This window comes from Phoenix dactylifera, chromosome 1, assembly GCF_009389715.1.
Source record: "Phoenix dactylifera cultivar Barhee BC4 chromosome 1, palm_55x_up_171113_PBpolish2nd_filt_p, whole genome shotgun sequence".
NCBI classification, from domain to species: Eukaryota; Viridiplantae; Streptophyta; class Magnoliopsida; order Arecales; family Arecaceae; genus Phoenix; species Phoenix dactylifera.
Window position 1 is genome coordinate 36,479,959 of NC_052392.1, and position 18,409 is coordinate 36,498,367.

The 18,409-nt window shown below is 38.2% G+C and overlaps 1 protein-coding gene and 1 long non-coding RNA gene across 2 annotated transcripts; one reads left to right on the forward strand and one right to left on the reverse strand.

The window, feature by feature from the left end:
• The first annotated feature begins 1,994 nt into the window (after positions 1 to 1,994).
• On the forward strand, positions 1,995 to 3,063 carry LOC120105158. Its single transcript, XR_005507534.1, has 3 exons — positions 1,995 to 2,224; positions 2,303 to 2,478; positions 2,596 to 3,063. It is a non-coding gene; the product is annotated as an uncharacterized LOC120105158 (long non-coding RNA).
• Positions 3,064 to 12,949: 9,886 nt separating this feature from the next.
• LOC103722632 (L-type lectin-domain containing receptor kinase IX.1-like) lies at positions 12,950 to 17,582 on the reverse strand. The gene is made up of 2 exons (XM_008813253.3): positions 15,927 to 17,582; positions 12,950 to 13,568 (listed from the first exon to the last, which is right to left on the reverse strand). The coding sequence occupies exons 1-2, from the start codon at positions 17,503 to 17,505 to the stop codon at positions 13,141 to 13,143; spliced, it is 2,007 nt and encodes a 668-aa protein (XP_008811475.3). The 5' UTR covers positions 17,506 to 17,582; the 3' UTR covers positions 12,950 to 13,140.
• Between the last annotated feature and the right edge of the window lie 827 nt (positions 17,583 to 18,409).

Sequence of the window (18,409 nt, forward strand, 5' to 3'; positions counted from 1 at the left end):
CGTCTCCACAATTGCTGACGCCGGGATCGTTGCAATGGGGGTGGCTGACCATGGCCCTTTCTCTCTTTCCCTCTTGTTTTCTCTGTAATCTTCTCTCTCTCTCTCCCCCCCCCCCTCGCTTTCCTCCGTTACTTGATATGCATCGAGACCGATCACACTTCGCCGAAGGAGCCGTCCAACCAAAGCTCACAATAAGGCCAAAGCACCACCAGTCAGGGCCAGCTATCTGGCATGCCCGAAAGCACTGGGAGATATTTGAATTTCAAAACCCCTTGCAGCTAGTGACACGAGAGCCGAGATCTCAAGCGATCCCCATAATCATACCAACCTAATAGATAGAGCACGATCTGCATGCAAAACGCCCTCACCCAATATTCGGAATGTGCGAAGGCTATCCAATCCTAGCTGATCTATGTGCCCAAATTCTATCGCGACAGGCTCTTACCTTCGCATATACAACCAACTCTCTATGGGACCTTCCAGGTAAGTACTTGGTTGTCCTAATAGATTACTAAAAACCTCCTCCTATTTCCTTAGTATTGTCCTAACTTAAGCATCGGAGGGTCTTCCGCCGAACATACCCCGGCAAGAGAACTTCTTCGTCTATGATGTTTTAGTTGAAAGTACAGTCTGGACTAGCATCTCGGCAACTACCGCATGCCTCAAGTCTCAACTCAGCAAGATCCAAGCAGCCGATCGTCGAGCCCTCCAGCATCCATGCTCCACTCGCTTGACACCTAGGGCATGCCGATTCTCAAGCGATCTCTGAAATTACACCGACCTATCAGGCAGGGTGCGATCTGCGTGTGAAATGCTTGCTCTCGATATTCGGAATATGTGAAGGCCAGCCAATCCTATCCAATCCACGTGCCTGAATTTTATGGCGATAGGCTCACACCTTCGCATAAACAACCAACTCTCTAGGGGACCTTTCAGGTAACTGTTCGGGTGCCCTGAAAGATTACTAAAAACCTCCTCCTATTCTTTGAGTATTATACTAACTTAGGCATCGGAAAGTCTCCCGCTGGACACATCCCGGCAAGAGGACTTCTACGTTTGTACTTTTTCAGGTTAGAGCGCGGTTGCAGAACAGCATCCCGACAACTACCGTCCGCCTCATGTCTCAACTCAGCAAAATCCAAACATTCGATCGTCGAGCCCTCCAGCACCCACGCTCCATTTGTTCGGTGCCTAGGGCAGACTGATTCTCAGTGGCAACATTACTTTTTCTCTCTATATATGTTTTAGTGGACCAATGATGAGTCCAAAGTTGTCTTGTGAATTCGTGCTTACCCTTGGAAGAGTTCCGAGCCAATATATGTCCAGATGATACACATGTAACCAATTAGATAAAGCTAGAAAACTGTATACTGGTACTAATGAATACCATAATCTGGAAACTATGTATCAATTTACTTAAATGTGTGTATCGGCTTGCTAATGACTAATTTGCTTGATATATCACCTGACTATGAAGTACGTACTGATAAAAAAATATATTCTGGAAATTATGTATCAATTTACTTATAGGTATATATTGGATCATTACTAGATTAGATTAAAGAGGCTTGTAGTATGTATCAAAAAATCTATGAGTGTGTATCATTCGGCCATATAGGGTACTGGTGAATATAATGTTTACATATTAGATTACTAGATAACTAATTTGCTAGATATGTATCATCTGATTGTGTATTGTGTACTCATGAATATTATATTTTAGAAACTATGAACTGATTTACTTAGAAATATTTATTAATTTACTATATAATTAATTTATTTAGTGTGTATTATTTAATTATATAGTATGTACCGTTAGAAGTCTGTGTCGTATTTCTTTCTCCGGTCCCCGCCCTCTGCATGATTTTTGTTCGCAAGCACACATGCACACAAGCTGGTCGGCAGCCGGCTGGTAGCAACTCATTTAATGCGTCCTAATCCCCTCTTTTTTTATCCTCAATTTCTTTCCTCAAACCAGCAAAACCCAAATCCAATGCGATAGATCAGACGGCCAAGAAAGCTTAGAATTATGAGAAACTCCTAGTGGTCTTTACACCAAAAAGTGTAGGCGTGTCCGTCTTTTAGAACTTTAGAAAGATCCATTTCTTCTCTGACAAGCATTGCAGAGCAGATCAGAGCATTCCTATATATTTGTAGAGAAAAAAACTAGAAGAAGGCCCAGGTAAGGAGAGACAGAAGCCAAGGAAGCCGGTCTAGCTACGAGGTAACGAGGCCAACTTTAGATTGGCGTGATTTATTTTTTCTATGTTTGATGTTGGGGTAAATATGAGAGGCAACGCAGGTGCAGAGTAGCAGGTGTCCAATGCAGCTGCTGTCGGTGGCGACAAAGATGGAGGAGGTGGTTGTGCCGCTGCTGCTGGACCTCCAGATCCTAGACCTGTGCTTCATGTTCGAGCCCTGCACCGTCTAGCAGATAGAACTCCTACTCATGGCCGCCTCTGCTGGCAAATGCGCTATGTAACTTGCCTCGACTTTCTTCCCCACCGGCGAATGGGACTTAGATTCATCTTCCAGGCTTCTCTGAGGATTTAGGAGTTTGATATGGACTTAATCTTTTCCAGTAGAATTTTAAAGGATTGTGCTCTTTTATGGTCACTGGGATAGCAAGAATCTTGTTCAGAACCACAGGAGCAGTGGAGGTGGAACAAGCAGGATCCGGGATTAAGGCACTGAAGGAAGGGGGGAGAGCATGATTGAGTAATGGGAGAGGTTGTCGATTGCTGATTCCTCTACAACATGTGAAGTTCTCTCTCCTCTCCTCTCTTTCTGTCTTAATCCGATAAAACAAACCGAACCGAACCAAATTTTGCGGATCTGGTTTGAATCGATTTTCGTATTGTGTTGGTTAGGTGTTGTTTTCGGTTTTAGGTTTGGTTTTAAAAATTCTCTGAAACCGATTTGATCCAAACCGTGCACACTCCTAAGTTCTACTCCAAATTTTCTCTCTTACGGCCTCGCTCCTTTGAAATTTAATCTTTTACAAGCAACCATATGTTCTGCTCTTAATTAAGTCTTCGGTCTATTATCCAAAAGATAGATAGAAAAAAAATGTGTCTAGAAGAAGAAAACCCCCTTCATTAGAAAAACAAAAACCTGTTGTTGCGGGTCGACGGCTCCTTCCCCTTCTTCAAACTCCGATTCGTATTTTTCATATAAAAATCTCTGATCAACGATAGGGAAGGAACAATATTATTTCATTGCTACAAATATGGATTCATTGCTACAAATATGGATGATTTATTACGTGATGATTTTATTGAAAAAGACCGAAGTCGCGGTATCTTTTTTACTCAAGATTGGGTCTCTATGCCAGGTGTTTTGCCCGTGGCTTCGGGGGTATTCTCCTACGACTCTAGGTCGTATATTCATATATATTTGTATGTGTATCTATTATGTCCCCCAACCAAGTGGATTATCATGTTTTTTTTTTTTTTTTGGTTAAAAACGGCATTTCATATAGCTCTAACTTGAGTACATCCAGCCATATCGGAAGCAAAAAAAGAGTACAAGGTAGGGGGTATCCCTCCTACCGATGTCCAAATGATCTCCCCAGAATGTCGGGCTACATAAGAGGCCACCCAATCAGCTGCACGGTTTGTCTCTCGGAAAACGTGTAGAGCCTGAAAATCGCTCAACTCCTGAGCCAACCTACGGATATGACGGATAAGGGGATGGCCGTCACCATATCTATCCAATCCACGAGCCCAGTCAATCACCACAGAGGAGTCCCCCTCAAGGCAGAGCCGCTCAGCACCCAGTACCTGCCTGGCAAAGGATATCCCTTCCCAAGCTGCCCGCAACTCCGTCCCAACAGCAGTAAGTCTGGGCGTGCGACGACCACCAGCTGCTATCATCCTCCCAAGATGATCCCTGATCACAAACCGACGCCTCCGGCCACTCCGTCCACCGACATACTACCATCGAAGTTCACTTTGAGATAACCAGGGGATGGGGGTACCCAAGAAACAAGGACGAACCTGGGCGCTGTGACAGCGGAAGAAGTACCCCAGATGTCCCCGGCCATCCCAGAAGAGAACCTCGCGGTAGCTGTGATGATCTCCCTCGCATGACGAATCGCTCTATCCACCACCATCCTCGGCGGTAATCTTCTACCTTCAAACACGCCAGAATTTCTGTCCAACCATATATGATTATCATGTTCTATTTCACTCCCCGATGGGGGTTCTTTTCACCTTTTCCTCACGGTACTACTACGTTATCGGTCATCCAGGAGTATTTAGACTAAAATAGATATGTACAATGAACCAATAGATGAGATTTTCCTGTCCCTAAAAAAGAAAAAGAGGACCCCCTCTTTCTGAGACTTCCTTGAATTATTCTACTCTTTTATTATAAACAGCAATGTCTTGTGCCAATCAGCCCAAGCCCTTTACCATCACATCAGCAATGGTCCCTAATGAAACAGTTATGTGACGAGGTTTTGACATATATATCCTTGCTAAAATTCCTGGTTACATATCTACGCTTGAAAGTTATAATTTGCATTTTTACTCTAGTGCCAGTATGTTTTGTAGATTTAACCCTGCCATGACTTTTCTACCTAACGCCGTCAGGAATCCTCTGCTTAAGAATTAAATAACTACCTTCTTGCATAAATGCCCTTACAAAATGCTCTAAAAGGGTCGACAACCTTTGTTGACTTGTTTTTTACAATAATACCCCTAGGAAATGTCTTAAATGATCACATGGATAAATCCGGCAGTCGGCAGATGACCTTTTCATTTGCAATGATACCCTTCAATTTTTTTTTTCTTTTTTTATTTTCAAACCCAAACCTGCCCTTCTTCCCTTGCTTCCCCTTATGCTATAATACCTTCCAAAATCCTTTTCTCTTCTCTATTTGAGTCTCTATTCTTCTTCATTCCTCTTTTGTTCTAATCCATTCTTTCCTTCAAAATGAGCCAAATTAGTGTATCACAATCAGGAGGAGACACATATAGTGCAATCTCATATGGAAAATATTCGAGTATTTGCATCACATTTCATTTTAAATTAATACAAACTGTAAAAATAATGAAATCAGTGTTATAGCTCAGTGATCAAAAAAATACAAGATACGTCCAAGTTCTAATTGACTATCTAATGTATACTGCAATAAAAATTTGTCTCCACAACAACATTATGACAGCATAAGCACCTAAAAATAGAAAGAAGGGTTTTGATAAACCACAGGCTTTTTTCTTGTGTTTGTTCAATCTATTAAATATATCTAAAATAGAGGCTCTACTTATGTAATGACCAGTTATGATTGTTCTGATTGGCTTGGAATTTTATTATGGTATATCCTCCAATTATAGATCTTAAAATGCATAATTGCTAACATTTATCTTTTGGTCTTTAGCATTGACAGTAACTTTTATGCACATCGAATTTTGTCGAGGTTACATAGAAAATGATCTAATGGTGGATTGTACATATTATCATAGAAATTTAATGAAAGCCGGAATTACATAGTCGAGTAAAGAGAGTGATCCAAGGCATTTAAGTTTCACCGAATTAAATTATAACATAAAATTTTTAATGAGAGATGAGAATGGATGGTCGAGTGAAGATAGGGATCCGAGCATTTTAATTCTCTAGCAAAGCACCCAATGCATTGTATAGGGATTGGGTTGCAAGAGAGCAATCCAAGAACATAAACATCGGTTAGCGAGCTTGGCCAATTTTTTTATCCAGACTAGATAAGAATTAGGAATAGGATGGTAGATTCACATGGGGTGAGCCTATCTTTTCTGGCATACTTGATCTAATGATCTAGTCCATAGGATTAAGAAAACCATATCCTGCCATCATGTGGATTATAGGCTAGTTTATCCTATGATAAAGCTACTTGCTTCTCTTTTCAAGAAGTAGGTTTTTTACTTCCCTTTTAACTAAGTTTCTTTATTCTGTTGAATTTCATGAAAGAAGGGTATACATTATAAGAGAGGGTGCTAAAAAGCAAGGTTCTTTTCTTCTCCAAGAAAGAAGAGAATGAGAGAGAGAGAGAAAACTTGTGTGATAACCGCTTCTTGCAGTTCATCTCCTTCGCTTGTAGGAATGGAGACCGAGAGTTAAGAAATGTTCTAAATAGCACATGGATTAAAGTAGTTGGAATAGTAATTTGCAAAAAATCATATGCTTTCGCAGCCTCCATATCTCTTAGCAGGTATATTTCTCTCCTATTATATGTATGCACTCTATGTGATCATAGTGATTTATCGAAAAAGATGTATCCTATTCCATGCTTTGTATTATATTTCGCTAAGACCTATCAAGTTTCGCCAAACTGGCATACTCTCTAAAAGTAGACCATGTGAATCTTCTGCTAACAATGCTTATCTCTATTAACGCAAGGGAGGTAATAAAATCATTGCTACTGGTTCCTATTCTTTCAGAGGAATAGCACATCACATTGAAGTCACCGATGATTACCCATGGTCCCTGGACGAGGGTCTTCAAGAGCTTTAGTTGCTCAAAGAAGAAGAGAAGGCGGCTTGTTCTGTCATGCAGCCATAGACCTTTGTAACAGTGAAGTGTGGCTGCTGCTGTTAACGGAGAAGTAAGTACTTATTGAGAATTTGCCATGATGAATAGGACGACCTGTTACTTCAGATTGAATCCAAACTAAGATCAAACCAGCTAAGGAACCTAATGCATCAAGAGTTTGCGAACACTTTACTGGTCGTATGCATCCAAAAATGGTAAACAATAGTAGCGCCCATGCTGTGTAGCAAGAAACTTAATGGTATTGCTGAAACAAAACTTGCTAATTTAATTGGTGTAGGTGTCAATAATAAACCTTTTACCATGAGTTACCATCCTTTAATGACCAAATATTGAGCTTGACGTAGCAAGGCATGTATTGAATGCAGTTGACACAAAATTAAACAAAGCCGGCCCCTGATAGGGGATATACACAAAAATAGCAACATATTATGTTAGACTATAATAGGTGAATGAGAAAATAGGCTGCAAAATGACCCACTTGAAAGGGTGCTTCTTAGAAGAGGTATGTCTCTTCAAAAGAGTTGCATCTTTTCATTGCATCTTTGTATGATGCATTTTTTCATTTAAAAGACATGACTATTAGCATGAAAGACATAACTATTCATAGGGATGTGTCTATTCATTTGAATAGAAAAGACATGTCTCTTCACTTGGTGTCTATTCTGAAAAGTCACCATGAACTCTATAAATAGAGCCTTCCTCCAACCATTCTAAACACCGAATTTTTTCAATTCATCTAGTTCTCTCATTCTAGAGTTCTTAGAGAGCATAAGTGAGTTCATTCAAAGAGAGTACAAAAACTCAGTTTTTGGTTCGCTGTACAAACAAATTGGTGTACTCCTTTTGTTTGTGAAGATCATTGTATCTTGGGAGGCAGACGCTCACGAGATCCAAAGCACCTGTGTGGAGGGCGAAATCTGTCTTAAGGTCATAGTGTCAAACACTAGCCTTGATCTAACATAGTTGAATCTTCATTTGAGGTCAAATTTATTTATTCATATATTTATTATTCAATTTATTTTACAAATTCACAATACACACAAACGACAATCTTAAGACAGATTTTCACTTTTTATATTGTGTATATTGTGATTTTGTATTTATTTAATTATTTACAAATAGTTTTATATATACACTTTATAATTCTGTTTGCAAAATTTGTTCATTGTTGGTTTGCATTAACTTGACAAACTAAATTTTGATATTACTCATTCTAATTTGAGATTATTCATTTATTTAGTAATTAGAGATGGCTTTAAATTCAAGCAATGTGGTGCCTACCGCCATTCCCATTGCCTCACATGTGAGCCATGGAGAGAAGCCCGAAAAGTTCAATGGGAACGATTTCAAGAGATGGCAACAAAAAATGTTGTTCTATCTCACTACGTTGAATCTTGTGAAGGTTCTTCATGAAGAGGCTCCTATTCTTGCCGAGGGTGAAGAGAATGCTCAAACTATGGCTGCTGTAGAAGCATGGAAGCATTCTGACTTTCTATGCAAAAACTACATTCTTAATGGATTGGACAACACATTATATAATGTGTATAGTCCTCTCAAGTCAGCAAAGGAACTATGGGAATCCTTGGATAAGAAGTACCAAACGGAAGATGCTGGAACAAAGAAGTTCGTTGTGGGCAAATTCTTAGACTACAAAATGGTCGACTCCAAGGATGTCATAAGTCAAGTTCAAGATCTCCAAGTGATCATCCATGACATTCATACTGAAGGGATGATACTAAGTGAGTCTTTTCAAGTGGCTGCAATTATTGAAAAATTACCACCACTTTGGAAGGATTTCAAAAATTATCTCAAGCATAAGCGCAAGGAGATGAAACTTGAAGACTTGATTGTTAGATTGAGAATTGAAGAAGACAATCGAAATTCTGAGAAAAAGGTTGGAAACCATTTCATGGAGTCCAAGGCTCATGTGGTGGAAGAGGGACAAAAGACCAACAAAAGAAAAAGAAAGAATAATGATCAACAAGATACCAAGAGTGGCAACGGAAAGAGATTCAAGAAAAATTGCTATGTGTGCAACAAACCCGGCCATCGTGCTAAGGATTGTCACTACCGAAAGGCACACGAGAATTTCAAGAAAAAGTCTCCACAAGCTAATATAACCGAGGTGGATAAGCTAGCTTCGAATGTTGCAGAATTAAATTTTTCTGCTGTCATATCTGAAGCAAATTTGGTTTTCAATATCAAGACATGGTGGGTAGACACTGGGGCTACTCGACACATATGTTCTGATAAGAATATGTTCACCTCCTATGAAACAGTTAGTGGTGAAAAACTATTCATGGGTAATTCTGCCACTTCAAAAGTTGAAGGCAAGGGCAAGGTTATATTGAAGATGACTTCGGAAAAAGAACTTACTCTAAACGAAGTGCTGCACGTGCCTGATATTAGAAAGAACCTCGTGTCTGGGTCATTGTTGAGCAAAAATGGCTTTAAGTTGGTTTTTGAGTCTGACAAATTTATACTCACTAAAGGTGGAATTTATTTAGGCAAAGGGTACGTGAGCGAAGGGCTCTTTAAGATGAATGTAATGACTATTGTACCATCTATTAATAATAAGAATTTATCTTCTGCTTATATTATTGAGTCCTCAAATGTGTGGCATGGTAGATTAGGACATGTTAACTTTGATACTATGCGTAGATTGGTAAGTTTAGATTTATTGCCTAAATTTGATATTGATACTAGTAATAAATGTGAGACTTGTATAGAATCAAAACTAACAAGATCCTCTTTTCATTCAATTGAAAGAAGTACTGAACCTTTAGAATTGATACATACTGACATATGTGATTTGAAAAATATTCAAACTAGAGGAGGAAAAAAGTATTTTATTACTTTTATTGATGATTGCACAAGGTACTGCTATGTGTATTTACTTAGAAGCAAAGATGAGGCATTAGATATGTTTGTCCAATACAAGGATGAAGTTGAAAATCAACTTAGCAAAAGAATTAAGGCAATTAGAAGTGATAGAGGTGGTGAATATGATGCACCGCTTAATAAGTTCTGTCAAGAACATGGCATTATTCACCAAACTACTGCGCCTTATTTACCTCAGCAAAACGGTGTTGCTGAAAGAAAGAATAGAAACTCCAAAAGAGATGATGAATGCTATGTTGATAAGTTCAGGATTACCTTAGAATTTGTGGGGGGAAGCTTTGCTTTCTGCAATTTACATACTCAATAAGTTACCCCATAAGAAAACAAACAAAATCCCTTATGAAGCATAGAAAGGTAGAAGACCTTCCTACAAATATTTAAAAGTGTGGGGGTGTTTGGCTAAGGTATTGGTTCCTACTCCCAAAAAGAGCAAAATAGGACCTAAAACCATTGATTACATATTTATTGGATATGCAAATAATAGTAGTGCTTATAGATTTCTTGTGCATAAATCTAATATTTCTGAAATACATGTCAATACAATTATTGAATCTAGAAATGCATCATTTTTTGAGAATATTTTTTCATGCAAAAATACAAGTGATACAAGTTCTCATAAAAGAACTTATGATGTTGCAACTAGTGATATGGATCATGAGTCCATTGAAAAAGAAAGAGGCAATGAAATTAGACGCAGTAAGAGGGCAAAGACTGCAAAGTCATTTGGTCCCGATTTTCTAACATATTTATTAGAAAATGAGCCTCAAAGCTTCAAAGAAGCAATGTCCACTCCTGAAGCACCTTTTTGGAAAGAAGCTGTTAATAGTGAAATTGAATCCATTATGCAAAATCACACCTGGGAATTGGTAGATCTTCCACCTGGAAGTAAACCTTTGGGTAGTAAATGGATTTTCAAGGGAAAAATGAAAGCTGATGGATCAATTGATAAATATAAGGCTAGACTTGTGGCAAAGGGTTACAAGCAAAAGGAAGGTATTGATTATTTCGATACCTACTCGCCTGTTACGAGAATAACATCCATTCGTATGCTAATTGCTATTGCAGCATTGTATAACCTTGAAATACATCAAATGGATGTTAAAAAAGCTTTCCTAAATGGTAATTTAAATGAGGAGATTTATATGGAACAACCTGAAGGTACCATTGTTCCAGGACAAGAAAAGAAAGTGTGCAAACTTGTTAAATCCCTGTATGGATTAAAACAAGCACCTAAGCAATGGCATGAGAAATTTGACAAACACATGATCACAAATGGATTTAAAATCAATGAATGTGATAAATGTGTTTATGTCAAAAATGATAGCCAAGCCTATGTCATTGTTTTCCTCTATGTGGATGATATGATCATTCTGGGTAGTAATAATGAAATCATTAAAACTACCAAGAGAATGCTATCCAGTAAGTTTGACATGAAGGATTTAGGTGTTGCAGATGTTATATTAGGAATTAAGATTTCTAAAACATCTGATGGACTTATATTATCTCAATCTCACTACATTGAGAAAATACTTGAAAAGTTCAACAAAGAAGATAACAATGTAGCTAGAACACCTGTTGACATAAACCTTCATTTAGCCAAAAATACTGGAGAGTGCATTTCTCAAGTGGAATACTCTCGTATAATTGGTAGTCTAATGTATGTCATGAATTGCACTAGACCCGATATAGCATACTCAGTTAGCAAATTGAGTAGATATACGAGTAATCCTGGAGTTGATCATTGGAAGGCAATTATTAGAGTGCTTAGATATTTGAGATACACTCTAAACTTTGGTTTGCACTATACAAGATATCCAGCTGTACTTGAGGGATACAGTGATGCAAACTGGATATCTGATACCAAAGATACAAAATCCACAAGTGGTTATGTATTTACACTTGGTGGTGGTGCCGTGTCTTGGAAATCCTCTAAGCAAACATGTATTGCAAGATCCACAATGGAATCTGAATTTATTGCTTTAGATAAAGTAGGAGAAGAAGCAGAGTGGCTTCGACATTTTCTAGAGGATATTCCAATATGGCCAAAACCTGTGCCAGCAATACGTATACATTGTGATAGCCAATCAGCAATAGGAAGGGCACAGAGTAATATGTATAATGGTAAATCTCGACATATCCGTCGAAGACATAATACCATAAGGCAATTGCTCTCAAATGGAATTATATCGATAGACTATATAAAGTCTAAAAAGAATCTTGCGGATCCGCTTACTAAAGGTTTAACTAGAGAGCAAGTAAATTGCACATCGAGGGAAATGGGATTAAAGCCTATAATTAAAGAGTCATCATAATGGCAACCCAACCTAGTTGACTGGAGATCCCAAGATCTAGGTTCAAAGGGACAACCGAATTATGTGTGGCTTAACATAAGCACTAGGGAGACAAAATCTCCAACCTATTCCTAAGATTAACTAGTGCTGCCTGCAGCGTTTATAATTAAGGGTAAGCTTCGCTTTTAATGAACTCTTATATCTTGAAAATCTAAGTGGGATACAGCAGGATATTCCTAATAAGAGTCACCTATATGAGTGTGAAGGGGCCGCTTCTATGAGAATTTTTTTAAGGCTGAATTCTCTAGAGCACTCATGAATACCAGGAGTTGTTCAGGGCCAAAATGAACACAATCATGAGAACTAACTGTGTTAGAAAAGAGACTGTGTGAAGTCTATTTGATTCGATTTACTTAATCAGCTGAATAGTTCAAGACATCTTGTTCACTATTTAGCCAGTAAATCCGATAGTCTTTCACTAGAGAAGGTTCAAGGCCAGAAGCTACCTATCTCGATGCAGAATCTTTTCGCAATATACTCTCTTAAGTGTCTGCATTAACATTTACATGCATTCAGCCAATTTTCTATTCATGTGGGGGATTGTTAGACTATAATAGGTGAATGAGAAAATAGGCTGCAAAATGACCCACTTGAAAGGGTGCTTCTTAGAAGAGGTATGTCTCTTCAAAAGAGTTGCATCTTTTCATTGCATCTTTGTATGATGCATCTTTTCATTTAAAAGACATGACTATTAGCATGAAAGACATAACTATTCATAGGGATGTGTCTATTCATTTGAATAGAAAAGACATGTCTCTTCACTTGGTGTCTATTCTGAAAAGTTACCATGAACTCTATAAATAGAGCCTTCCTCCAACCATTCTAAATACCGAATTTTTCCAATTCATCTAGTTCTCTCATTCTAGAGTTCTTAGAGAGCATAAGTGAGTTCATTCAAAGAGAGTACAAAAACTCAGTTTTTGGTTCACCGTACAAACAAATTGGTGTGCTCCTTTTGTTTGTGAAGATGATTGTATCCTGGGAGGCAGACGCTCACGAGATTCAAAGCACCTGTGTGGAGGGCGAAATCTGTCTTAAGGACATAGTGTCAAATACTAGCCTTGATATAACATAGTTGAATCTTCATTTGAGGTCAGATTTATTTATTCATATATTTATTATTCAATTTATTTTACAAATTCACAATACACACAAACAATATATTATACTTCCAGAAATTCAAATAGATGTTGCATGTTTCTGTATACACTTTCCTGGTCATATACAACCAAAGATAGTTAACAATAAAAATGCCCATGCTATGTAATTAGGAACTTCCTTGTATTGCTGAAACAAAACTTGCTTATCTAATTGGTATAGGTTCAAGATTAGACCTTTTCACATGACTTCCCATCCTTCAGCGACCAGATATCGACCATGATGAAGCAGAGTATGTATCCGATGAAGTTGATCCAGGATTAAACAAATCTCCAGATGGAGGACAGTATACTGGAACAGGCATTTTAGGTGGCAAATTTGGTACTGGAGCATCAAACTCAAGAACATGAATCACTTGCCTTATGGATGGCCTTAGATCTGATGCCGGGTGGGCACACCATAACCCTACAACCATCAAGCGTTCCATTTGTTGCTCATCAAACTCCATCTTCAGTCTTTCATCTGCTGCAGTCAAACACATCTTTCTTCCATAAAGCTCCCAAACCCACTGTACCAAATTTACTTTACCCTTCATTTCCTTATCTTCAATAATGGGCTTTCTGCCGCATGCTATTTCTAATATAACCACTCCAAAGCTATAGACATCAGATTCTTTGCTAGGTTTTCCTGTCGGAATGCATGGTGTATTGCGTTTAATTAGTTCATGAAAAATAGTTTTATACACACAATTACTCATTGTTAATTTGATTAAGAGACGATAACTTTACTTTTCTGATGATTTGATATGTAAGTAGAAGTATGAGCAATCTCTGATCCCGTCTTGAATAGTTTTTGAAAATGAATTTTCCACAAGAGATTTCCACCTTTCATCGGGTTAACGTAGTTTCTATCTTTAATCATGCCATAAGGAATCTAGAGTAAGCATGCATTAAGAGTTCCTTTCACTCGTGCGTATAAGCATGTGTGGGTGCATTAGTATTCATGCACGTGGACACGTTTGCAAGTGAAATGATGATATTCACAATTAGGCCCGCGAGCTCGTTCTGCCATGCTGAGTTTGAGGGCGTAGGTAAGAAATCAAGACAATTTGCTTGAGAACATAGCTCATGTTGTATCAGTGGAAAGAATCATTGTGGGATGACTGGATTCACAAAAGAACCATGTTCTGGTTATGTCAATGGTGTGAGCTTCCAGCATTTCATGGAACTGCAGTTCGGCGTCTTCCTAAGGCCGGATAAGCTCAATAGATAAAGAGAATGTCTGCATTGTAAACTAATCTCTTAAGCTTGAGTCCTCGTAGCTCGAAGATCTATGAGGGCATGTGTTTAGTCCTACATTAATTATTTGTTAGGAAGATCTTGGATACTTATAAAGAATCAAAGAATTTACATAATATCTTCTGGCAAGTTTTTTTGGATGTGGTTCTAAGTTGCTACAAATAGTAGTAGAGTGGATTCGAGTATCTAAGAACTCATGTAGGCATTTGTTTAGTTCCACGACGGTAATTTATCCTGGAGATCTCGCGTCAGATTTTTTTGGATGAAATTCTGAATTGTTATACGTAGAATGGAGAAATATTTGGTTGAAATAGGTCCACCAGCTCATTGGTGGACAAAGAAGAAAGAGGAGGCCCTTGAACAATAAGCTATAGTGATATATGAGGAAGAAATTGGCTTTGAGTTGAATAATCTTCAGGCTAGGAAATCTCGGTCTAGTGGTGCGTTAAACGCGTGGATTTCTGTCTTTCACCTGGCGTCGGTCCTCTCCTGCCATGTGAACTTTTTTTGTTTTTTTTAATGATAGCCTACAATGTGAATTAGAAATGTGGATTTTTCCTCCGTGGGTAGGCCCCTTTGTCATTCTTTCTGAAAGTAATGACACAAGTTGATGGACAGCAATTGATGGGACTGATTGACGTAACGAAATAGAAACTCAAATGTAGGGAAAGATATTTTCATGTATTTTTTTTTTAACTTCCATGTTTCAAAAGGTATTTTGAGAAAAAAATCCAAATTTTTAGTTAAAAATCTGAGAACGAAATTGTCAGAAAAATCTCTGATGATCTTTATTGCAGATAAAACTTCTAGGCCTCAAGTTTCCATCCTGCATGGACTTGAAGCATGTTTGCGTCTGTAGCAAATATGCGTCTAGGACCGGGCTAGACTTATGAGTTGAGTTGGTGAAATGCATGTTGGATAAGCAAGAAAGAGGGAAGAAAAAGAAAATTAAAGGAAAAAAAAACTCTTGGTCATACTTTTTTCTCTTAACATATGCCAGACACATCTACATGTATAACATGCATATGTTAGGGTTGAAATTGGATTAGATCGAGCATATTTATATTTGTTTTGTTTGATGAATATAGGTACAGATGTTAGTCGAATGCAAAAATTCTTATTCATATTTATTTTAAAAAGAAGTGAATATAAATCGAGTATCAAAAATATGGATATAAGTCAAATAATTAAATTTTACGATTACAAAATTAAAAATATTACTAAATGGATGATAAATCAAATTCATAATATATTAATATGGTTATTTATTTATTTTTTTAAAGTTCATAAGTGCTATATAAAATTAAATAAAGTTACAAGGGAATTGGATCTTTGGATATGAATCCGATAGTTATCTATTCATATCAATATCTATTTTTCTTTGACGGATATGGATATGAATAAGGATATTAGTCGAATACTCAAATTTTTATCCAAATTTGAATAGATTCGGATATGAAAATAGATCTGAATGGATATTATCTGGTCCAATTTCATCCCTAGCATCCATGCATTTGTTAGCCTCACATCCCACAGCTATCTATAATGCAATCTCTTCAAAAAGAAATGTAGCAATGAATATATCAAGCAAAAAATAAAGAAATGTAGCAACGATGGAATGATATGAGTTGGGCATATGCTAAAAGAAAGCAGACATGCGAAGCAATTAAAATGCCATCCTTTTCAGTTTTAAGTGTAGTTAAAAAAGCCTTGCTAAATGCATTATAATGATATATATTTCTCATACCTGTAACAGCATATTCTGGCGCAATATATCCTCTGGTCCCCATCAAAACCGTTGTTAGTGGGTTGCAATCATGATCCATGAGCCTTGCCAATCCGAAATCACCAAGTTTAGCATTGAACTCTGAATCCAACATCACATTGCTTGGCTTCACGTCTCGGTGGATGATGCATTGCTGCCACTCTTCATGAAGGTAGAGCAACGCCGAGGCCAACCCCAAAGCAATCTTGTACCGAACGGGCCATGTAAGAAATCTATCCTTGCCATATAGATGGTAATCAAGGCTTCTGTTCAACATGTACTCATAGACAAGCAACAAGTCGCCCCTTTCATGACAATAGCCAATAAGCTGCACAAGATGGCGATGCCTTAACTGGCTGATGGTCGTGATTTCAGATATGTACTCTCTCTTACCTTGCTTGGAATCTTTAGAGAACCTTTTAATTGCCACTTCAAGCTTTGGATCATGCAATACTCCCATGTAAACCTCCCCGAATCCTCCTTCCCCTAGCTTCCTCTCCCTTGCAAAATTATGCGTTGCACTCAGAAGTAAGCTATAAGGAAATCTCCTAGGCCCACTGGCCCTCTCAATTGCATCACCGACTAAAACATCCATAGCCGTGTCTTCGTCTTCTGCCATGTTTCTACTAACCTTCTTACGCATATATTTTCTGATAAAAAACATCGCACAGAACAAACCTACTAAAATTCCTGAAGGAATAGCAAACTCCAAGGCTTTAGACCTTTTATGCCTCAGTCCAAGATCTTTGGAACTGAAACTCCAGGAGAAGATGGTATGTACCTCATACAGGTCACCTGTGGAGGCTGAGAAGCCAACGACAACCTTTTCTGGCAGGTAATCCCTCAAGTCGACACCATAAGACAGACTCCAATTCCTCCTAGGATCTGAGGAATTGCTAAGGAAGACACTCAAATTTCTAGTACTAGCATTGTAACAAACAGATGCAAAAAGTATGGCTTTTTGCCTTATACTTGTATTCAACTCCACATGCGCAACGGAAACAATCCTGTGGATGTCGATTCCCACATGATTGGCACTAGAATCATTATACTCGGGGTTTATGTAGCTATCAAACTCGACGGCGACGATCTTGTTTCTCGTCATGTTAGTACCATTGCGGTCGAATAGCCCAAGAGCCCCACCCCATGAATGATTGAAGGTCTCATTATAGTATGGGTAAGACGAGAGGAAGAAGGCTATCCCGTCGGCGCTTCTTGATTTGTTGAGGCCATCGATAGTGAAAGAGAAATTCGAAGTGAAGTCGGCGAGTTTACCTGAACGTTTGTCCCAGAGATGCACTGGTTCATTATGCACAACACTGCCCATGCTCCTTTCCAAGTACGTGTTCATTTGGTTCCTGGTGAGTTGGATGGCGTTGCTCTGAAGCGTGGCGTCCTCGTAGCTTGTTAGGTCTCCCGTTGCATCCTGATTGAAGATAGAGTAATTGAAGGAGAGTGGACTTGCATGGGGAATCATGAAGCACAACAACTGGAAGAGGGACAGCAATAAGAGTCGGAGGGATGGAACAGGAGTTCTGGGGCGGTTGCAGCAAGGAGTCATGGTTGCAAGGGGAAAAGACGCATGCCAAGGCGTTTTGCTTAGCTTTATGCAATGAGCAACAGTGTCTTTGAACCATGAATCAAAGGTTATCAAATTAGAAAGCCGGTTCTGTGCATCTGAGAGGTCCATCCTGTGACGTGGCAAGTGAGTGGGAACTTGCAGGAATCTTCTTGTCAATATCCTCACAAATTTGCAATTTACATTCATATCCTTATCTTGTTCATATTTGACTGTTTGCAGCATGGGAGCTGATTTCCAAAAAAATCCTAGGAAAAAAGAAAGATATCTTGGTAACGAAAACCATAGGAGGTTGTATTAGCGAGATCTAACGGTGAACAGCTGCCCAAAAGACCTTACAAATTTACTATTTCCTTATTTATTCTTATAAATTATTTCTTCTCGCACACCTATCATTATTGAGTTAATGGTATACATACAAAAATAAATAATTTATACATGTATACATACAAAAATAAATAATTTATAAGTATATACATGCAAAAACCAGTAATCTGCAAGGGTAGACATCCAAGTAAAAAATTTGCAAGGGTATATATTAATATATATGGCTTTAGATATTTATAATGGTATACATGCAAAAAAATATATTTATGAGGGTCTATATGAAAATAGTAAATTTGTGAGGATATTGATATAATTTCAAATATTTTTGATGGTCCATATATGCAAAAAAAACCTTTTTATAATTGAGGTTCTTGTGCACGGTATCTGACTAGATTCTTCTGTAACCCATCAAGCTTGAACCTGTATAAACTGAAAATATTTTGGTACAATTACTGTGGCGGAAGATCTGGTCCATACTTGGCCGTAGAAAGTCAAGGAACGTGCAGCTTCTCAAACGGTAGGTTGATGGAAACTGCCATGAAAGGAGAACAAAAAGGAA